General features: G+C 49.3%; 1 protein-coding gene across 1 annotated transcript in view; it reads right to left on the bottom strand.

Moving 5' to 3' along the window:
• The window catches only part of LOC309543483 (WD repeat-containing protein 97-like), a gene marked incomplete at its 5' end in the record, with an annotated part of 218,063 nt that overhangs the window by 46,509 nt on the left and 147,473 nt on the right, over positions 1 to 24,081 (bottom strand). The window contains 2 exons of the mRNA XM_082275962.1: positions 10,415 to 10,536; positions 11,439 to 11,621. Coding sequence (XP_082132088.1) covers positions 10,415 to 10,536; positions 11,439 to 11,621 — 305 coding nt within the window. The remainder of the gene's footprint in view (positions 1 to 10,414; positions 10,537 to 11,438; positions 11,622 to 24,081) is intronic.

Here is a 24,081-nt window from a genome sequence, read left to right as displayed (position 1 = left end):
ATAGAGAGCGATCAGGGCCCAGCTTTCACAGCAACCCTAACAAAAGAGATTTGGGCAGCACTGGGAGTTCAGTTGGCTTTACACACCCCATACCACCCTCAAAGTAGTGGGAAGGTAGAAAGGATGAATGGGACTGTAAAGAATAGGATGTTAAAGATGGCCCAAGAGACTAACATGAGTTGACCAGACAGTTTGCCTATTGCCTTGTTCACTGTCAGACACCCCCCCCCCCCCCCCCCGGGGGAAACATGCCCTGTCTCCCTATGAAATGTTGTTTGGTTCAGCCCCCAGACTTGGCTGTTACTTCCCACAGCAGTTGCAGTTACAGTCTGATGTGTTAACTTGTTATGTTACACGTTTGTCTAAAGAATTAACTAATATCCATTCTTGAGTATTTTCCTCCATTCCAGATCCAGAGATAGACTCGGGAACCCACAGTCTCCAGCCAGGAGACTGGGTGTTGGTGAAGAAATTCACTTGATCCCCGATACGAAGGACCATTCCAGGTGCTGCTAACTACAACTACATCAGTCAAGCTAGAAGGGAGAAGCACCTGGATACACGCCTTTCACTGCAAGAAAGCCCAATCTCCTGAAGACAAGATCCTGCTGGCAGCACAATGATTGTGCTGTATATCCTTTTTCTAATAAGTTTGATAAAAGCTCAGCAGGTGATTATCACCAAAACAGGTACTCAACAGGCGGCCATCACTAAGACAAATGGTGTCACTACATTTTGGTACAATTCATCCAGCACACAAGTGGTTATGTTTATTTTTTTGATCTTTGTAGTATAATACCCCTGATAAATACACTGACCCCGCACCCAACCACAGGAGGAAGCGAGCAGCTGATAAATACACTGACCCAGCACCCAACCACAGGAGGAAGCGAGCAGCTGATAAATACACTGACCCAGCCCCCAACCACAGGAGGAAGCGAGCAGCTGATAAATACACTGACCCCGCCCCCAACCACAGGAGGAAGCGAGCAGCTGATAAATACACTGACCCAGCACCCAATCACAGGAGGAAGCGAGCAGCTGATAAATACACTGACCCAGCACCCAACCACAGGAGGAAGCGAGCAGCTGATAAATACACTGACCCAGCCCCCAACCACAGGAGGAAGCGAGCAGCTGATAAATACACTGACCCACCACCCAACCACAGGAGGAAGCGAGCAGCTGATAAATACACTGACCCAGCCCCCAACCACAGGAGGAAGCGAGCAGCTGATAAATACACTGACCCAGCACACAACCACAGGAGGAAGCGAGCAGCTGATAAATACACTGACCCAGCACCCAACCACAGGAGGAAGCGAGCAGCTGATAAATACACTGACCCACCACCCAACCACAGGAGGAAGCGAGCAGCTGATAAATACACTGACCCACCACCCAACCACAGGAGGAAGCGAGCAGCTGATAAATACACTGACCCAGCACCCAACCACAGGAGGAAGCGAGCAGCTGATAAATACACTGACCCCGCACCCAACCACAGGAGGAAGCGAGCAGCTGATAAATACACTGACCCCACACCCAACCACAGGAGGAAGCGAGCAGCTGATAAATACACTGACCCAGCCACCCAACCACAGGAGGAAGCGAGCAGCTGATAAACACACTGACCCTGCCCCCAACCACAGGAGGAAGCGAGCAGCTGATAAATACACTGACCCCGCCCACAACCACAGGAGGAAGCGAGCAGCTGATAAATACACTGACCCAGCCCCCGACCACAGGAGGAAGCGAGCAGCTCCCCCTGGAAGCTTTGATCCTCATGTGTACATAGATGCCATAGGGGTCCCAAGGGGGGTCCCAGATGAATTCAAAGCCAAGGGATCAGGTAAAAGCTAGTTTTGAGTCTTTACTCCCCATAATAACCATCAACAAGAATGTAGATTGGATTAACTACATATATTATAACCAACAGGGATTCGTGAATTACACCAGGGATGCCCTCCAGGGAATTGCTGACCAGTTAGCCCCCACTTCCTATATGACACTCCAGAACTGGATGGCCTTAGACATGGTGTTAGCTGAGAAAGCAGGTGTCTGTAAAATGATAGAAAAAACGGGAACCTGTTGCACATACATTCCTGACAACACTGTGTCAGGAAAGGAATCACCATTCAGCAGCAATAGATCGCCGGATGCAGAGCAGGTGTGTCACCACGCCCATCTCCCCAGCCCTGGCCCTATATAAGACGCTCTTCCGGTGTGCTCAGTGCTGGTTTATCGTCAGCTCCTGTACCCGTGACCTGTCCGTTTACCTGTGTTCCTGTTTTGACCCGGCTTGCTTCTTTGACCTGTCTGCATCTTCTCCCTTGATCGACCTTGGCTTGCCTGACCACTCTTTGCTCTGACACCCCTGCTGGATCTCCTGTGTACCGACCTTGGCTTGGATCTCACGGACTCTCTCTTGTCTTGCCCCTTTGCTACCTTCCACTTGGCTCATTACTTCCGGACTGATTAACTGTGTATGACCCTCGGCCTGGCATTAACCTTGTGTCTTTTTCCACTGAGCACCTTAGATCTCCTGGAAGCGGTCCTGGGTGTCCATACCATACCATCCATCCATCCGGATTTCACCAGCATCCAGTGCTCCTTGGGACGTGTCATCTTCTGTCTCACCTCCAGGGGTGATCCGCACCGAGCTGCAAGGGAAGCCCTCTCAGCACTTCGGCCTCAACCAAGGTACCTGACAGCATAAACCAGCCATGTCAGAGGCCGACAGAGGTGCTTCCCCACTCGAGGCTTTATGCCAACAGGTTTCAGCCCTAACCCAAGCCGTACAAAGACTGCAAGATGGCTACTTCCAACTGGAAGGTCGGGTAGTAAACCTAGCCGGCTCATCTCTTCCGAATGATCCTAATCAGCCTGCCACTAGCTCTTTACCGGCTCCTTCTCAACCGGATCAAGCTAGCTCCGCCCATTCAGCTTCAGCTCCGCCACCAGAGCCACGGGTGCCCACGCCTGAACGCTTCCGTGGGGAGCGAAGGAAATTTAGGGCTTTCAAAAATGCCTGTTTATTATATTTGGCTCTTCAGCCCAGGACCTTCTCCTCGGAATCCATTAAAGTGGGGTTTATAATCTCCTTATTAGCTGAAGAACCCCAGACTTGGGCACACAACCTCCTTGAACAGAAGAGTCCTACCTTGAACTCAGTAAGCTCCTTTTTTGAGGCCATGGCCCAGCTATATGAAGATCCTCAGCGCACGGTCACAGCAGAGTCTGCTTTACATGCCTTACAGCAGAATAAACGCCCGGCCGAGGACTACACTGTAGACTTCCGTAGATGGGCAGCCGACACGGACTGGAATGAGGCGGCATTGAAATACCAGTACCGTCATGGCCTCTCTGAAGCTCTAAAAGATGAGCTTGCTCGGATAGAGACACCTGCATCCCTGGAAGACTTGATCTCTCTAGCCATCCAAATGGACAGGCGTCTGCGGGAACGACGCTCAGAACGCCTCCAGGGGGCCCGAGCTTCTTGGGTGATGCCTAAGGTCCCGTTTGCCGCCTCTCCTCCCCCTGCACCAGCTATGAATGCCTCTGCGGACGGTGAACCCATGCAGATTGGACTAATTCGTTCCTCCCTAACACCCGAAGAGAGACAACGTCGCCGCCAGGCTAACCTCTGTCTATACTGTGGAGCCTCCGGCCACTTCCTCCGCAACTGCCCCGTGAGGCCCAGTAAGTGCTATTCACGGTCTGTCTTGAACTGTCAGGTCTCTGAGCCATCCCCTGCTCACCTTATCCTTCCTATCTCCTTACAGGTAGCAGAAGAGAAGATCCAGCTCACGGCAATTGTTGACTCCGGAGCTTGCAGTTGTTTTCTGGATTGTACACTAGCAAGGAAACTGGGGGTCCCCCTACAAATTAAGGAGCAACGGCTTCAAGTCTTTCTGGCCGACGGGTCCCTGCCTAGTTCCGGACCTGTGACAAGAGAAACCTATCCGGTACTCACTACCACAAACTCGGGCCATCAAGAGCTCCTCCGCTTTGATGTCTTGTCCTCTCCCTTATTCCCGGTTATCCTAGGCCTTCCATGGCTCCAGGCTCATAACCCACAAATTGACTGGGTGAAGAAGAGGATTTCCTTCTCGTCCAAATATTGCCTGGACCATTGCTTTCCCCCTGGACCCAACGCTCCTGCCACATGTCTGGCCGTTCAGCCAGCCCTAGACCTTCCTGAAGACATTCCCGCAGCCTATCAGGACTTTAGGGATGTATTCGACAAAAAAAAGGCTGATGCTCTACCCCCTCACAGGCCCTACGACTGCCCCATTGAGCTTCTTCCAGGAGCCGAGATCCCTTTTGGAAGAATATTTCCCTTATCTGAGAAGGAATTAGAAACTCTTCGGACTTATGTCAACGAGAACCTGGAAAAGGGGTTCATCCGGCCCTCGTCCTCCCCAGCTGGCGCTGGAATCTTCTTTGTTGAGAAAAAAGATGGCACGTTAAGACCCTGTGTTGATTACCGGGAACTCAACAAAGTTACCATCAAAAATCGTTATCCTCTCCCCTTGATTCCAGAATTGTTCCAGCGCTTCCGGTCTGCCCGGGTCTTTACCAAATTAGACCTCCGAGGAGCGTACAACCTTATTCGCATCCGAGAAGGGGATGAGTGGAAAACGGCGTTTAGAACCCGTTTCGGCCACTTCGAATATCTGGTCATGCCCTTCGGGCTATGTAATGCCCCGGCCACATTTCAACATCTAGTCAATGACATTTTTCGAGAGTTCCTGGACAACTTCTTAATCGTGTACCTAGATGACATCTTGGTCTTCTCCTCCACTCTGGAACTCCACCGGATTCATGTCAAAAAAGTATTAACCACCTTAAGGAAACATGGGCTCTATGTGAAACTGGAAAAATGTGAATTTGAGAGGAAGTCCATCCAGTTCCTAGGGCTTATTATTTCAACTGAGGGTGTCTCTATGGATCCACAAAAAGTAAAAGCCATTTTGGAGTGGCCAGCCCCCACTGATAAGAAGGGAGTTCAGCGATTTGTGGGCTTCGCTAACTTCTACAGAAGATTCATAAAGGGATTCTCAACAATTATCGCACCCATCACCCAACTAACGCGCCAGCAGATTCGCTTCCACTGGTCACCGGAGGCTCAGTCAGCTTTTGATAAATTAAAAAGCCTGTTTGTGACCGCACCTATTCTTCAACACCCCGACCCGGTCTTACCTTATATTCTCGAAGTGGATGCTTCGGAAGTAGCCACAGGGGCTATTCTGTCCCAGCGACAAGGCCCGAAGACCCTGCTACACCCAGTAGCTTTCTTCTCTCGGAAAATGTCACCCCCAGAGAAGAACTACGATGTGGGGGATCGGGAACTTCTGGCTATTAAATGTGCTCTAGAAGAATGGAGGTACCTGCTTGAAGGCGCGGCACACCCTATCATGATATTCACGGATCACAAGAATCTAGAGTATCTCAGGACTGCTAGACGCCTAAGACCTCGGCAAGCCCGGTGGGCTCTATTCTTTTCACGCTTTAATTTCCATATTACCTACAGACCAGGGTCTAAGAATGGAAAGGCGGACGCCCTGTCCCGAATGTTTCCGGATACTCCCAGCACAACGGAGCCCAATACCATCCTATCAGCTCAAAACTTTTTTCTAATTCACACTGACCTACAGTCCACAATTCAGCAAGCCTCTACTCAATGTACTGAACTCGAAGCCGGTTCTCTAAATAAACGGGAAGGATTCCTCTGGCACCAGGGAAAAATTTTTGTTCCTACACAAGTGAGATTGTTGGTCCTTAAAACCTTTCACGACCACAAACTCGCTGGACATTTCGGGGTAAAAAAGACCTACGAACTTATCCAACGCCGCTTCTGGTGGCCTAAGCTACATCAGGACTGCAGAAGCTATGTAAATTCCTGCATCACGTGCCAACGTAACAAAGGGGCTAAAGTCAAATCATGGGGCCTGTTAAGACCATTGCCGATTCCCGAGCAGCCCTGGAAAGGTCTGTCTATGGACTTTATAGTTGAGCTACCACCCTCAGAGGGGTTTTCCACCATCTTGGTAGTCGTGGACCGACTCTCAAAAATGGCTCACTTCTTGCCCATGAGGGGCACTCCCTCCGCCCTGGAAACAGCCAACACATTTATCAAAGAGGTGGTCAGGCTACATGGACTTCCAAATAATATAGTGTCAGACCGAGGTGTTCAATTCACCTCTAGATTTTGGAAGGAGCTCTGCAAGTCCTTGTCGGTTGAAGTGTCCCTGTCATCTGCTTACCATCCACAAAGTAATGGGCAAACAGAGAGAACCAATCAAACCCTGGAACAGTACCTCCGATGTTTTTGCACCAGCTCTCAGGACGACTGGACCTCCCTGCTTCCATGCGCAGAATTTGCCTACAATAATTCCATACACGCCGCAACCAACCAAACCCCGTTTTGGGCTAATTATGGCTTTCATCCTTCTTTTTTGCCTAACTTGGATCAGGAAATAACGGTTCCCGCAGTCCATGATCGGCTAGCAGCCATTAAAACTAATTTCCAGTTGTTACGAGACAATATTCATAAAGCACAACAGGACTATAAGAAATTCTTTGACCTCAAACGGAGGGAGAACCCAGTGTACAAAGTTGGAGATCGAGTTTGGCTCTCTTCAATTAATTTGAAATTATCCTGCCCGTCCAAGAAATTGGGGCCAAGATTCATCGGTCCTTTTCAGGTCAAGAGAGTGGTGAATCCTGTGGCCTTTGAATTGGCCTTGCCCGGCTCTTTCAAAATTCATCCAGTATTTCATGCCTCGCTACTTAAGCCAGCGGTACCAAGCCCCTTCCCGGGAAGAGAAGAGGTACCACCTCCTCCAGTTTCAGTAGAAGGGGAGCCTGAATTTGAGGTTGAGAATATCTTGGATTGTCGACAAAGAGGCAACCGTACTCAATACTTGATTAAATGGAAAGGATATCCTCCGGAGGACAATTCATGGGAACCATTGAGTAACATCCACGCCCCTAAACTTTTGAGAGAATTTCACAAAAAATTTCCAGAAAAACATGGTCGTTGGGCATCCAGAGGCTGCCCCTCAGGGGGGGGTACTGTCAGGAAAGGAATCACCATTCAGCAGCAATAGATCGCCGGATGCAGAGCAGGTGTGTCACCACGCCCATCTCCCCAGCCCTGGCCCTATATAAGACGCTCTTCCGGTGTGCTCAGTGCTGGTTTATCGTCAGCTCCTGTACCCGTGACCTGTCCGTTTACCTGTGTTCCTGTTTTGACCCGGCTTGCTTCTTTGACCTGTCTGCATCTTCTCCCTTGATCGACCTTGGCTTGCCTGACCACTCTTTGCTCTGACACCCCTGCTGGATCTCCTGTGTACCGACCTTGGCTTGGATCTCACGGACTCTCTCTTGTCTTGCCCCTTTGCTACCTTCCACTTGGCTCATTACTTCCGGACTGATTAACTGTGTATGACCCTCGGCCTGGCATTAACCTTGTGTCTTTTTCCACTGAGCACCTTTAGATCTCCTGGAAGCGGTCCTGGGTGTCCATACCATACCATCCATCCATCCGGATTTCACCAGCATCCAGTGCTCCTTGGGACGTGTCATCTTCTGTCTCACCTCCAGGGGTGATCCGCACCGAGCTGCAAGGGAAGCCCTCTCAGCACTTCGGCCTCAACCAAGGTACCTGACACACTGGTCCAAATGGTAAGGTTACTTTAGCTATCAAGAAATTGGAAGATCTGTCGTTTGAGTTGAAGAAGAACTCCGGTATTACAGACCCTTGGGATGAATATTTTAGCTGGATGAGTGGGTGGCAGAAGGCGCTCGCCCAGATAGGAGTAACAGTACTGATAATCCGAGTTCTTTTAGCCCTGATTGTATGCTGTATTCTACCATTTATAAAGAAGCTAATGAGCAAAGCTGTAGACAATAGCACACCTACATTTCTCCACCAAGAAGAAGAAGAAGACCGCCTTATGATGGAAGAGGACAAACCCTTCACCCCTCTACAGTCACTCCCTGTTCATAATTTCACAGTTCTATAGGGTTATAGGGATAGATAGCACCTGACTGCCCTCTCCAGGCTGTATCGAGGGGGGTAGTGAACTAGTTACTGCTCTTCTCTATGTACAGCCCTAAAAAAGTTCCGGAGGAGTATGAGCCAGGTGAGGAGGCACTTTAGTATGAGGGACAGAAGAAATATCGCCATTTTAGGGGGGCTTGTGAAGGAATGTGATGAACACTTGTGAATTAAGCAAAATGTCTATTTTTCTATGTGTATTCTTCTGTACATGTACATATCTTTTTTCCTGTCTTCCTTACTCAAAATGGCCGTTACTAGATACCCCCCCACCACCGAGATGGAATGTTAGAAGAAAGATGGAGCCTTGGCTCGAAGGGGACCACCTTATAATGGACATGACTAATCAGAAAGCTGCAAATAATCAGTATTATGCTAATATTATGCTTATGTCATACTAACATATGACACCGCCTACTAACATATGACACCGCCTACTAACATATGACACCGCCTACTAACATATGACACCGCCTACTAACATATGACACCGCCTACTGACATATGGCACCGCCTACTAACATATGACACCGCCTACTGACTATTTAATACGCTGTACATTAGAAATAAACAGGAAGTATCATTTACCTGAACAATGTGTGTCAGTCTATGATATCCTCGTGCATGCACTCTAATTACCTATTTAATTAGACTCAGTAGCAGAAATCTATTTTGAACCTGATTGAGGTTCCCAAACTATTACACTGTGTGATGGGTGTGTCTGTATACAGTGGTGTACCTACCTGTGTGATGGGTGTGTCTGTAGACAGTGGTGTACCTACCTGTGTGATGGGTGTGTCTGTATACAGTGGTGTACCTACCTGTGTGATGGGTGTGTCTGTAAACAGTGGTGTACCTACCTGTGTGATGGGTGTGTCTGTATACAGTGGTGTACCTACCTGTGTGATGGGTGTGTCTGTAAACAGTGGTGTACCTACCTGTGTGATGGGTGCGTCTGTAAACAGTGGTGTACCTACCTGTGTGATGGGTGTGTCTGTATACAGTGGTGTACCTACCTGTGTGATGGGTGTGTCTGTAAACAGTGGTGTACCTTCCTGTGTGATTGGTGTGTCTGTAAACAGTGGTGTACCTACCTGTGTGATTGGTGTGTCTGTAAACAGTGGTGTACCTACCTGTGTGATGGGTGTGTCTGTAAACAGTGGTGTACCTACCTGTGTGATGGGTGTGTCTGTAAACAGTGGTGTACCTACCTGTGTGATGGGTGTGTCTGTATACAGTGGTGTACCTACCTGTGTGATGGGTGTGTCTGTAAACAGTGGTGTACCTACCTGTGTGATGGGTGTGTCTGTAAACAGTGGTGTACCTACCTGTGTGATGGGTGTGTCTGTAAACAGTGGTGTACCTACCTGTGTGATGGGTGTGTCTGTAAACAGTGGTGTACCTACCTGTGTGATGGGTGTGTCTGTAAACAGTGGTGTACCTACCTGTGTGATGGGTGTGTCTGTAAACAGCGGTGTACCTACCTGTGTGATGGGTGTGTCTGTATACAGTGGTGTACCTACCTGTGTGATGGGTGTGTCTGTAAACAGTGGTGTACCTACCTGTGTGATGGGTGTGTCTGTAAACAGTGGTGTACCTACCTGTGTGATGGGTGTGTCTGTAAACAGCGGTGTACCTACCTGTGTGATGGGTGTGTCTGTATACAGTGGTGTACCTACCTGTGTGATGGGTGTGTCTGTAAACAGTGGTGTACCTACCTGTGTGATGGGTGTGTCTGTATACAGTGGTGTACCTACCTGTGTGATGGGTGTGTCTGTATACAGTGGTGTACCTACCTGTGTGATGGGTGTGTCTGTATACAGTGGTGTACCTACCTGTGTGATGGGTGTGTCTGTATACAGTGGTGTACCTACCTGTGTGATGGGTGTGTCTGTAAACAGTGGTGTACCTACCTGTGTGATGGGTGTGTCTGTATACAGTGGTGTACCTACCTGTGTGATGGGTGTGTCTGTATACAGTGGTGTACCTACCTGTGTGATGGGTGTGTCTGTATACAGTGGTGTACCTACCTGTGTGATGGGTGTGTCTGTATACAGTGGTGTACCTACCTGTGTGATGGGTGTGTCTGTATACAGTGGTGTACCTACCTGTGTGATGGGTGTGTCTGTAAACAGCGGTGTACCTACCTGTGTGATGGGTGTGTCTGTATAAAGATGTGTACCTACCTGTGTGATGGGTGTGTCTGTATACAGTGAGTGGTGTACCTACCTGTGTGATGGGTGTGTCTGTATACAGTGGTGTACCTACCTGTGTGATGGGTGTGTCAGTAAACAGTGGTGTACCTACCTGTGTGATGGGTGTGTCTGTATACAGTGGTGTACCTACCTGTGTGATGGGTGTGTCTGCACACAAATCATTAGGAGTTCCAGTATCAGCTCTCGTCTCCCACCAGACATTTGGATGAGGAAATGCAGACAGAACCAGAGAAAGTCCAGATCTTCCACCTCCTGAGACAGGACATGACAGGGTTCACTCATTTCCTCCTCACCTACATTTCCCCCCTCCCTCCACCCCATGGCTGACACATACGTGTTCCCTCCTCTCTCTTCAGCTGACACATACGTGTTCCCTCCTCTTTCCTCAGCTGACACATACATGTTCCCTCCTCTCTCCTTAGCTGACACATACATGTTCCCTCCTCTTTCCTCAGCTGACACATACATGTTCCCTCCTCTTTCCTCAGCTGACACATACATGTTCCCTCCTCTCTCCTCAGCTGACACATACATGTTCTATCCTCTCTCTTCAGCTGACACATACATGTTCCCTCCTCTTTCCTCAGCTGACACATACATGTTCCCTCCTCTCTCTTCAGCTGACACATACATGTTCTATCCTCTCTCTTCAGCTGACACATACATGTTCCCTCCTCTTTCCTCAGCTGACACATACATGTTCCCTCCTCTCTCTTCAGCTGACACATACATGTTCTATCCTCTTTCCTCAGCTGACACATACATGTTCTATCCTCTCTCTTCAGCTGACACATACATGTTCCCTCCTCTTTCCTCAGCTGACACATACATGTTCCCTCCTCTCTCTTCAGCTGACACATACATGTTCCCTCCTCTCTCTTCAGCTGACACATACATGTTCTATCCTCTTAGGATAAGGGGACACAAGTGTTTTCTGCACTTGCCTGTTCCTTCCTCTGCCTGTACATTATATACACGCACATACAGATGGACATGCACATACACATTGTTTCATTGCTAGGAAATTCAAGTTGAAACTTGTTCAAATTAAAGTGACTTCAAGAAAGCCCCGCCCCTGAGGAACAGAGCCTTTTTTTGTAATAATTTTTCATTCAGTGTCAAGATTCATAGATAGAGTTTAGCGTGACTTTTACCTTCATATTGATGCCACTCCGTGAGTTTACCACCCCCATCAGGGTCTGATAAATGCCTTTTAGGTCTTTCAGGTTCTCCTGTTCATACAATATCCGCAGAGCATGGAGCAACTCCGTTCGTATCGGAAACTCCATATGAACAACCCCATGCAGCAGCCGGGCCTCAAATTCTGAATGTTCTACCTGCAATCAGGAGGGAAAAACATCTCTATAAACATTCATGAAAATGTTGTGTAATCGTCAGAACTGATAAAAAAAAACCTTAGGAGAGGAGGGAGAAAGAGAGGAGTGAGAGAGAGCGGGGGGGGGGGGGAGACAAAGAGGGGGGGGGGAGACAAAGAGGAGGGAGAAAGAGAGGAGTGAGAGAGAGCGGGGAGGAGACAAAGAGGGGGGGGAGACAAAGAGGAGGGAGAAAGAGAGGAGTGAGAGAGAGAGCGGGGGGAGACAAAGAGGAGGGAGAAAGAGAGGAGTGAGAGAGAGAGCGGGGAGGGCAAAGAGGGGGGGGGGACAAAGAGGAGGGAGAGAGAGGGGGAGAGAGAGAGAGTAGGAGAAAGAAAGGAGTGAGAGAAAGTGGGGGGGGGGACAAAGAGGAGAGAGAGTGAGATTAGGAGAGGAGGGAGAGAGGAGAGAGAGAGAGGTAAACAGAGGGTGGGGGAAGGAGTGGAAAAGAGAGAGAGGAGGGAGAAAGAGAGAGGTAAAGAGAAGGGAGAGAGAAAGGAGTGAGATAGAGAAGGGAGAGAGAAAGGAGTGAGATAGAGAGAGAGAAAGGAGATAGAGAGAGAAAGGAGAGAGAGAGAGAGAGAGAGAGAGAGAGAGAGAGAGAGAGAGAAAGGAGAGAAAGAGAGAGAGAAAGAGAAAGAGAGAAAGGAGAGAAAGAGAGAGAGAGAGAAAAGAGAGAGAGAGAAAGAGAGAGAGAAAGAGAGAGAGAAAGAGAGAGAGAAAGAGAGAGAGAGAAAGAGAGAAAGAGAGAAAGAGAGAGAGAGAAAGAAGAGAAAGAGAGAGAGAGAAAGAGAGAAAGAGAGAAAGAGAGAAAGAGAGAGAGAGAAAGAAAGAGAGAGAGAGAGAGGTAAACAGAGGGTGGGGGAAGGAGTGGGGAAAGAGAGAGAGGAGGAGAAAGAGAGAGGTAAAGAGAAGGGAGAGAGAGAGAGGAGTGAGAGAGAGCGGGGAGAGAGAGGGAGTGAGGGTAAGACAGGAGGGAGAGAGAGAAGGGAGAGGGGGGGAGAGGAGGGGAAGAGAAGGGAGGGAGAGAGAGAGGAGGGAGACAAAGAGGAGGGAGAGAGAGAGAGAGAGAGAGGAGAGAGAGAGAGAGTAGGAGAGAGGAGGGAGAGAGGAGAGGAGAGGGAGAGATGTAAACAGAGGGTGGGGGAAAGGAGTGGGAAAGAGAGAGAGAGAGGGAGAAAGAGAGAGGTAAAGAGAAGGGAGAGAGAGAGGAGTGAGAGAGAGCGGGGAGAGACAAAGAGGGGAGAGAGAGGAGGGAGTGAGGGTAAGACAGGAGGGAGAGAGAGAAGGGAGGGGGGGGGAGGGGAAGAGAAGGGAGGGAGAGAGTGAGAGGAGGGAGACAAAGAGGGGGGGACAAAGAGGAGGGAGAGAGAGGGAGGAGGGAGAGAGAGGGAGGAGGGAGAGAGAGGGGGAGAGAGAGAGGGTAAGAGAGAGAGAGAGGAGTGGGAGAAAGTGGGGGGGGGAGACAAAGAGGGGGGAAGACAAAGAGGAGAGAGAGAGTGTGAGAGTAGGAGAGGATGGAGAGAGGAGGGAGAGAGAGGTAAACAGAGGGTGGGGGAAGGAGGTGGAAAGAGAGAGAGAGGAGGGAGAAAGAGAGAGGTAAAGAGAAGGGAGAGAGAGAGAGGAGTGAGAGAGAGCGGGAAGAGAGAGGAGGGAGTGAGGGTAAGACAGGAGGGAGAGAGAGAAGGGAGAGGGAGGGAGAGGAAGGGAAGAGAAGGGAGGGAGAGAGTGAGAGGAGGGAGAAAAAGAGGGAGGGAAGATGGGGAGAGAGGGAGGATGAGAAGAGGAGGGAGAGTGAGAGGAGAGAGAGAGAGGGAGAGGGGGGATAAAGAGATAGAGAGGGGGTGGAGAGATAGAGAGGGGGTAGAGAGAGAGGGAGAGAAGGAGGGTGGATGGAGAGAGATGAAGAGATAGAGAGGGGGGATGGAGAGAGATAGAGAGAGAGGGGGGGGATGGAGAGATAGAGAGGGGGGTGGAGAGATAGAGAGAGGGGGATGGAGAGATAGAGAGGGGGGATGGAGAGATAGAGAGGGGGGATGGAGAGATAGAGAGGGGGGATGGAGAGAGAGCAAGAGAGAGGAGGAGGGTGGATGGAGAGAGGGGGAGAGAATGGCGAGAGAGAGAGAGAGAGAGAGAGAGAGGGAGAGAGAGGAAGCCGTCAAAAATCCCAAATTGTATGTCCATAGATGGATAAGCATATGGAATTGATCCCCAAATCAGGATATATTATTCCATCTGTAATGTAAGTATGGGTAACAGTATAATATCGGCCCAAAATAGAAAAAACTGGTGGGACTCGCGCATGCGCGTCGGCGCGTCTGACCCGGAAGTTCCCGGCTGCGGGGTCAGCACGGTGAGACTTCCTGGGTTGGGGTATATATATACAGTGGGTACGGAAAGTATTCAGACCCCCTTAAATTTTTCACTCTTTGTTATATTGCAGCCATTTGCTCTTCTTCCTCATGAATGTACACATAGCACCCCATACTGACAGAAAAACACAGAATTGTTGACATTGTTGCAGATTTATTAAAAAAGAAAAACTGAAATATTACATGGTCCTAAGTATTCAGACCCTTTGCTCAGTATTTAGTAGAAGCCCCCTTTTGATCTAATACAGCCAGGAGTCTTTTTGGGAAAGATGCAACAAGTCTTTCACACCTGGATTTGGGGATCCTCTGCCATTCCTCCTTGCAGATCCTCTCCAGTTCTGTCAGGTTGGATGGTAAACGTTGGTGGACAGCCATTTTTAGGTCTCTCCAGAGATGCTCAATTGGGTTTAAGTCAGGGCTCTGGCTGGGCCATTCAAGAACAGTCACAGAGTTGTTTTGAAGCCACTCCTTCGTTATTTTAGCTGTGTGCTTAGGGTCATTGTCTTGTTGGAAGGTAAACCTTCGACCCAGTCTGAGGTCCAGAGCACTCTGGAGAAGGTTTTTGTCCAGGATATCCCTGTACTTGGCCGCATTCATCTTTCCCTCGATTGCAACCAGTCGTCCTGTCCCTGCAGCTGAAAAACACCCCCACAGCATGATGCTGCCACCACCATGCTTCACTGTTGGGACTGTATTGGACAGGTGATGAGCAGTGCTTGGTTTTCTCCACACATACCGCTTAGAATTAAGGCCAAAAAGTTCTATTTTGGTCTCATCAGACCAGAGAATCTTATTACTCACCATCTTGGAGTCCTTCAGGTGTTTTTTAGCAAATTCCATGCGGGCTTTCATGTGTCTTACACTGAGGAGAGGCTTCCGTCGGGCCACTCTGCCATAAAGCCCCGACTGGTGGAGGGCTGCAGTGATGGTTGACTTTCTACAACTTTCTCCCATCTCCTGACTGCATCTCTGGAGCTCAGCCACAGTGATCTTTGGGTTCTTCTTTACCTCTCTCACCAAGGCTCTTCTTCCCCGATAGCTCAGTTTGGCCGGACGGCCAGCTCTAGGAAGGGTTCTGGTCGTCCCAAACGTCTTCCATTTGAGGATTATGGAGGCCACTGTGCTCTTAGGAACCTTAAGTGCAGCAGAAATCTTTTTGTAACCTTGGCCAGATCTGTGCCTTGCCACAATTCTGTCTCTGAGCTCTTCAGGCAGTTTCTTTGACCTCATGATTCTCATTTGCTCTGACATGCATTGTGATCTGGAAGGTCTTATATAGACAGGTGTGTGGCTTTCCTAATCAAGTCCAATCAGTATAATCAAACACAGCTGGACTCAAATGAAGGTGTAGAACCATCTCAAGGATGATCAGAAGAAATGGAAAGCACCTGAGTTAAATATATGAGTGTCACAGCAAAGGGTCTGAATACTTAGGACCATGTGATATTTCAGTTTTTATTTTTTAATAAATCTGCAACAATGTCAACAATTCTGTGTTTTTCTGTCAGTATGGGGTGCTATGTGTACATTCATGAGGAAGAAAAATGAACCTAAATGATTTTAGCAAATGGCTGCAATATAACAAAGAGTGAAAAATTTAAGGGGGTCTGAATACTTTCCGTACCCACTGTATATATAAGCACTGCAGGCTTTCAGCCTGCTTGCCGCAGACACATCCTTTGGAGGAAATGTGAAGCATACAGAGCAGTGGGATGAAGTAAGTCTTCACCTTTTTGGGAACCATCACTTTTGGAATTTCGGTACACATCTATTTTGGGCCGATATTATACTGTTACCCATACTTACATTACAGATAGAATAATATATCCTGATTTGGGGATCACTTCCATATACTTATCCATCTCTGGACATACAATTTTGGCTTCTGGCTGTGTTCTTTTGATGGTCTCTTATCTGTACCCTCCATCGCTCACGCTCCTCCATTTGTAGTGTCTCGGGCTGCATAAGGTTGGCTAACAATTTCAAATATTGTTCTGGCCACATAGACGCACATTTGATGTTTATATAGTGATTTATATCCATTATCATTACTAGGCCATACATATCTTCTACCTTTCCCCCATGTCCGCCTGTGGGAGGGATGGTTTTTGCCTTGAGACATCCTTTGTGTCTATTCACCTAACCAAACATTGCATGTGTTGCTGGTAAGAGTCAATAATATCATGATGATTTTCTCAGTGTAAGACTTTAATATGCTCTGTGAATTGATGATTAGGGTTGAGCGGACACCTAGATGTCCGTGTTCGACGGGTTCGGCCGAACTTTAAAAAAAAGTCCGGGTCCGTGTCCCGGACTTTTACCGAACTTTTCCCGGACACCGAACCCCATTGAAGTCAATGGGGACCCGAACTTTAAGGCACTAAAATGGCTCTAAAACACCAATGGAAAGGGCTAGAGTGCTTCAAATGGCAGCAAAACGTAGTTAAGAGCATGGCAAGTGCTCTGCAAACAAATGTGGATAGGGAAATAACTTAAAACAACAAAAAAAAAACAGAAAAATAAAACAATGTTCTTCATCTCTGAAGGACGAGGCCCATATGGAGTAGGAGGGAGGTTGAGGTGGTGGTGGATGTGGCGGTGTCATAGGCGTGCGCACAGGGTGTGCCTGGTGTACCTGGGCACACCCTAATCACCTAGGGCACATAGCATTATCGCTCTGTTTGCCAGTGAGGAGATGGGAAAGATCTCCCTCGGACCTGCTCTGCTCTATTTCTCTTTGCCAGCAGGGAGAGTAATGTATCGGGGCCATGTACATGTAGGCAAACACATGCATGTGTATTTCAACTTTGGGGTGCACACCCTAATGCAGTAGGCTGCGCACACCTATGGGCGGTGTAGGTGGAAGCGGCGGTGGAGGAGGACCAGGGCCGGATTAAGAGCATCATGGTCTTGGTGCTGAGGATTTTGAAGGGCCTTAAGGGCCGTGCCTTGGCATGTACCCAGAGGAGGAAGGGTGCAGCCATGCATGCCTAATTCAACATGGGATGCTGTCTCTGAAGCCCATAAAAACATCCATGCATCGGCAACTGTCCCTCCTTGTCCGGCCTTCGCGCTGTGTGGGGAGGTTCTGAGGGTGCTGCCTGGGGAAGCGAGCATAGAAGCCAGACTTCTGTGTTTACAAGTGACAGAAGAGCGGTCACAGTGAATATGGCCAACCCGGGGCCTATATAAAAGGTAGGGGCCTGCATGGAGCTGCAGCTCCAATAGCCCCTACGTTAATCTGGCCCTGAGGAGGAGGACGAGGTAGCCAACACTGCTTCTTTTCACAAATTTTAAATGAGGGTACACCCCAAAAGAGTGAGAAAGAGCAAAAATGGAACAATGGCTGGGTAAGGTCGGTATCCATTGCTATTCTGCACAAGGTACGGAAAAGTCCCGTGGGATCCATGCCTGGTTCATTTTAATGAACGTGAGCTTGTCCACATTGTCTCTGGACAGGCGGCTGCGCTTGTCTGTTATAACGCCCCCAGCCGTGCTAAATACCCGTTCAGATAATACACTGGCTGCAGGGCACGCCAGCACCTCCAAGGCGTAAAGGGCAAGCTCAGGCCATGTGCCCAATTTGGAGACCCAGAAGTTGAAGGGGGCAGACCCCTCATTCACTACATGTAGGCGTGTGCACACATACTGCTCCACCATGTTGGTAAAATGCTGCCTCCTGCTAAGACGTTCCATCTGAGCTGCTGGTGCTGCTGTTTGTTGTGGCGTGCTGACAAAGCTTTTCCACATTTCGGCCATGCTAACCCTGCCTTCTGAGGTGCTGGCGGTGCCCTGGTTGCGTTGGCGACCTCCTCCTCCTCCTCCTCTGCCTTGTGCTTCCACTGTGGCCCCGCTGTCAGATGGGAATGCCAGCAGCATCGCGTCTACCAGCGTGCGCTTGTACTCGCGCATCTTGCGATCGCGCTCCAGTGAGTGAATTAAGGACGGTACGTTGTCCTTGTAACGGGGATCCAGCAGCGTGGCCACCCAGTAATCAGCACAAGTTAGAATGTGGGCAACTCGGCGGTCGTTGTGGAGACACTGCAGCATGTAATCGCTCATGTGTGCCAGGCTGCCCAGAGGCGACGAAAGGCTGTCCTCTGTGGGAGGTGTATCGTCCGTGTCCTCTGTATCCCCCCAGCCACGCACCAGTGATGGCCATGAGCTGGCCTGGGTGCCACCCTGCTGTGAACATGGTTCCATCTCCTCCTCCATCTCCTCCTCCTCCTCATCCTCCAGAACTGTGCCCCGGCTGGACAATTGTGTCCCTGGCGTTTGTGTGTGCAGGAACCTACCCTCGGAGCCACTTGCGAATGACTGCCCTGAAAGCCTTGGAAATGTTACCTCTTCATCCTCCTCCTCCTCATCATCCTGTGCCACATCCTCTTCCATCATCGCCCGAATCGTTTTTTGAAGGAGGCATAGGAGTGGGATAGTTAAGCTGAGAACGGCGTCATTGCCACTGGCCATGTTGGTGGAGTACTCAAAACAGTGCAACAAGGCACACAGGTCTCGCATGGAGGCCCAGTTATTGGTGGTAAAGTGGTGCTGTTCCGCAGAGCGACTCAAGCGTGCGTGCTGCAGCTGAAACTCCACTATGGCCTGCTGCTGCTCGCACAGTCCTTCCAGCATGTGCAAGGTGGAGTTCCACCTTGTGGGCACGTCACATATGAGGCGGTGAGCGGGAAGGCCGAAGTTACGCTGCAGCGCTGACAGGCGAGCAGCAGCAGGGTGAGAACGCCGAAAGTGCGCACAAACGGCCCGCATTTTCTGCAGCAGCTCTGACATATCGGGGTAATTTTTAAGGAACCTCTGCACCACCAAATTCAGCACATGCGCCAGGCAAGGGATGTGCGTCAAACCAGCTAGGTCCAGAGCTGCTATGAGATTTCGCCCATTATCGCACACCACCAGGCCGGGCTTGAGGCTCGCTGGCAGCAACCACTCATTTGTCTGCTGTTCCATGCTCCTCCACAACTCCTGCGCGGTGTGTGGTTTGTCCCACAAACAGGCAAGTTGTAAAACTGCCTGCTGTCGTTTACCCCTGGCTGTGCTGAAGTTGGTGGTGAAGGTGTTACGCTGACCGGATGAGGAGGCGGTAGAGGATGAGGAAGCGGAGTAGGAGGAGTTAGGAACAGGAGGCAAACTGAAGCGCCCTGCAATCCTCGGTGGTGGAAGGACATGAGCCAAATTGCCATCCGCCTCAGGCCCATCCGCCACTGCATTTACCCAGTGTGCCGTTAGGGAGATATAACGCCCCTGACCGTGCTTACTGGTCCACGTATCGGTAGTTAGATGGACCTTGGCACAGATGGCGTTGCGCAGTGCACACCTGATTTTTTCCCCCACTTGGTTGTGCAGGGAAGGGATTGCTTGCCTGGAAAAGTAGTGGCGGCTGGGCACGACGTACTGTGGGACAGCCACCGACATAAGGTTTTTAAAACTGTGCGTCTCCACCAGACGGAATGACAGCATTTCAAAGGCCAAGAATTTTGAAATGCTGGCATTCAGGGCCAGGGATCGCGGGTGGGTAGGGGGGTACTTCCTCTTCCTCTCAAGTGTTTGGGAGATGGAAAGCTGAACGCTTCCACGGGACATTGTGGAGATGGTTGTTGGTGACCCAGGTGGTGGTGTTGCTGACAGATCGTCTGTTTGCGGGGTGGCAGGTGCCGATATCACTACAGATGTGGCTGGAGCGGCCGAGACTGCAGCAGAAGAGGAAGCAGGATGAGCCAGAGACGTTTCTTGGTTTTGAAGGTGTGTACTCCACTGCAGCTCGTGCTTTGCACTTAGATGCCTGATCATGCAGGTTGTGCTCAGGTTGAGAAGGTTTATGCCTTGCTTCAGGCTCTGATTGCACAGGGTGCAAACCACTCGTGTCCTGTCATCAGCACATTTTCTAAAGAACTTCCACGCTAGAGAACTCTTTTGAGCTGACTTTGGTGCGCTCGTTCCCTTGCTGCGTTGGGCAGTAGCAGGCGTAGTGTCTAGGGCACGGCCGCTCCGCTTCTGCACCCTGCTCCCTCTTCTGCTGTGCTGGTGGCTCTGTGCGACCACCGCCTCTTCCTCCAAACTACTCAGGTCACCTGCATGACCTTCATTCCATGTGGGGTCGAGGACCTCATCGTCCTCCACATCATCTTCCACCCAGGCTTCACCCCTGCCCTCCCTGTCGGTCTCCACAATGCTGAACGCCGCAGCAGTTGGCACCTGCGTTTCGTCATCATCGGAGACGTGCTGTGATGGTCCTTCCATGTACTCATCTTGAGAAATAAGTGGTTGGGCATCGCTGCACTCAATCTCTTCCACTTCTGGGGCAGGGCTAGGTGGATGGCCCTGGGAAACCCTGCTGACAGAGTCCTCAAAAAGAATAAGAGACTGCTCTATGGCTTGGGGCTCAGACTGCTTGCCTGATTTGCAAGGGGGTGAGGTGAAAGACGGTTGGACATTGGCTGCAGGTGCCAACTCTGACCTTTCTGCAGTAGACTGGGTGGGAGACAATGTGAAGGAACTGGAGGCACTGTCAGCAGCAAACCAATCTACTATCGCCTCTCTGTGTTCTGGCCTCATCACTTCTAGAGGCGTATGATGCCCTACCAAATACTGATGCAGGTTCTGTCGCCTACTCACACTTGAGGAAGGTGTTTCACTTGTGCGTGTAGCTGGCACAGATCGACCACGTCCTCTCCTTGCAACAGGAGCTCTAGCAGCAGCACCACCAGGACCCAGGCCACGGCCCCTATTTGACGCTCTCCTCATATTTCTGAAATTTAAGATCTTGCCCTAGAAAGGTCTTTATTGAATAGCGGAACAAAAGAACAACAGTATCGCACGGGTGTATCTCACAGTCAAATATGCAAACTATGCCACAATTTAATGTTTTTTACACCAAAAGGGTGTGTATTGAATAGCGGAATAGGATAAAAAAACTGTGTATCTCACACGTACAAACACAGACTAGGCCCGATTAAATTTTTTCCTACCCTAAAGGGAGGATGAGGAAGAGGAGTATGGAACAGGCAGCACCCTCAAATCTACAGAAGTATGAGATGAACCCCAAAAACATGGAAAGGTGGATCTCACACGTACTGACACAGACTATTCCGCAATTTAATTGAGCCCCAAAGGTTTTTATTGAATAGCGGAATAGGAAATATGATCAAAAAAAAGTGTATGTTTTTCACACGTACAGAAGCACACTAGGCCCCAATTACTATTGTTTGTACACCTAAAAGGATGGATGAGGAGGAGGAGGAGGAGGAGGAGTATAGAACAGGCAGCACCCTCAAAGCTTCAGAAGTATGAGATTGTGTTCACTGTACCCCACAAAGATTGTGTTCACTGTACCCCACAAAGGTTTTGTTCACTGCACCCCACAAAGATTGTGTTCACTGTACCCCACAAAGATTGTGTTCACTGTACCCCACAAAGATTGTCTTCTCTGCACCCCACAAAGATTGTGTTCACTGTACCCCACAAAGGTTTTGTTCACTGTACCCCACAAAGATTGTGTTCACTGCACTCCAAAAGGATTGTCTTCACTGCACCCCACAAAGATTGTGTTCACTGTACCCCACAAAGGTTTTGTTCACTGCACCCCACAAAGATTGTGTTCACTGTACCCCCCAAAGATTTTGTTCACTGCACCCCACAAGGATTGTTTGTCTTCACTGCACCCCACAAGGATTGTCTTCACTGCACCCCACAAGGATTGTCTTCACTGCACCCCACAAAGATTGTGTTCACTGCACCCCACAAAGATTGTGTTCACTGTACCCCACGAAGATTGTGTTCACTGCACCCCACAAAGATTGTGTTCACTGTACCCCACAAAGATTGTGTTCACTGCACCCCAAAAGGATGGTCTTCTCTGCACCCCACAAAGATTGTGTTCACTGTCCCCCACAAAGGTTTTGTTCACTGCACCCCACAAAGATTGTGTTCACTGTACCCCACAAAGGTTTTGTTCACTGCACCCCACAAAGATTGTGTTCACTGTACCCCACAAAGATTGTGTTCACTGTACCCCACAAAGGTTTTGTTCACTGCACCCCACAAAGATTGTGTTCACTGTACCCCACAAAGATTGTCTTCACTGCACCCCACAAAGATTGTCTTCACTGCACCCCACAAAGATTGTGTTCACTGTACCCCACAAAGGTTTTGTTCACTGTACCCCCCAAAGATTTTGTTCACTGCACCCCACAAGGATTGTCTTCACTGCACCCCACAAGGATTGTCTTCACTGCACCCCACAAAGATTGTGTTCACTGTACCCCACAAAAGTTTTGTTCACTGCACCCCACAAAGATTGTGTTCACTGTACCCCACAAAGATTTTGTTCACTGCACCCCACAAAGATTGTGTTCACTGTACCCCACAAAGGTTTTGTTCACTGCACCCCACAAAGATTGTGTTCACTGTACCCCACAAAGGTTTTGTTCACTGCACCCCACAAAGATTGTGTTCACTGTACCCCACAAAGGTTTTGTTCACTGCACCCCACAAAGATTGTGTTCACTGTACCCCACAAAGATTGTGTTCACTGTACCCCACAAAGGTTTTGTTCACTGCACCCCACAAAGGTTTTGTTCACTGCACCCCACAAAGATTGTGTTCACTGCACCCCACAAAGATTGTGTTCACTGTACCCCACAAAGGTTTTGTTCACTGCACCCCACAAAGATTGTGTTCACTGTACCCCACAAAGATTGTGTTCACTGCACTCCAAAAGGATTGTCTTCACTGCACCCCATAAAGATTGTGTTCACTGTACCCCACAAAGGTTTTGTTCACTGCACCCCACAAAGATTGTGTTCACTGTACCCCACAAAGGTTTTGTTCACTGCACCCCACAAAGATTGTGTTCACTGTACCCCCCAAAGATTTTGTTCACTGCACCCCACAAGGATTGTCTTCACTGCACCCCACAAGGATTGTCTTCACTGCACCCCACAAAGATTGTGTTCACTGTACCCCACAAAGATTTTGTTTACTGCACCCCACAAAGATTGTGTTCACTGTACCCCACAAAGATTTTGTTCACTGCACTCCAAAAGGATTGTCTTCACTGCACCCCACAAAAATTGTGTTCACTGTACCCCACAAAGGTTTTGTTCACTGCACCCCACAAAGATTGTGTTCACTGTACCCCACAAAGGTTTTGTTCACTGCACCCCACAAAGATTGTGTTCACTGTACCCCACAAAGATTGTGTTCACTGCACCCCACAAAGGTTGTGTTCACTGCACCCCACAAAGATTGTGTTCACTGTACCCCACAAAGGTTTTGTTCACTGCACCCCACAAAGATTGTGTTCACTGCACCCCACAAAGATTGTGTTCACTGTACCCCACAAAAGTTTTGTTCACTGCACCCCACAAAGATTGTGTTCACTGTACCCCACAAAGATTGTGTTCACTGCACTCCAAAAGGATTGTCTTCACTGCACCCCACAAAGATTGTGTTCACTGTACCCCACAAAGGTTTTGTTCACTGCACCCCACAAAGATTGTGTTCACTGTACCCCACAAAGGTTTTGTTCACTGCACCCCACAAAGATTGTGTTCACTGTACCCCCCAAAGATTTTGTTCACTGTACCCCACAAAGATTTTGTTCACTGCACCCCACAAAGATTGTGTTCACTGTACCCCCCCAAAGATTTTGTTCACTGCACCCCACAAGGATTGTCTTCTCTGCACCCCACAAAGATTGTGTTCACTGTACCCCCCAAAGATTTTGTTCACTGCACCCCACAAGGATTGTCTTCACTGCACCCCACAAGGATTGTCTTCACTGCACCCCACAAGGATTGTCTTCACTGCACCCCACAAAGATTGTGTTCACTGTACCCCACAAAGGTTTTGTTCACTGCACCCCACAAAGATTTTGTTCACTGCACTCCAAAAGGATTGTGTTCACTGCACCCCAAAAAGATTGTGTTCACTGCAGCCCACACACAGAAAAATGGATGTGGATCACTGACACCTGCCTATCTCCTATCCCACACCACACAGCAATATCGATTGTAGTTTGTAGAACACACTTTCCC

This window comes from Pelophylax lessonae, assembly GCF_965119305.1.
Source record: "Pelophylax lessonae genome assembly, contig: HAP1_SCAFFOLD_77, whole genome shotgun sequence".
Taxonomy (NCBI): Eukaryota; Metazoa; Chordata; class Amphibia; order Anura; family Ranidae; genus Pelophylax; species Pelophylax lessonae.
Note: the sequence above shows the minus strand (reverse complement) of the source record. Positions and strands in the feature narration are given on the sequence as shown.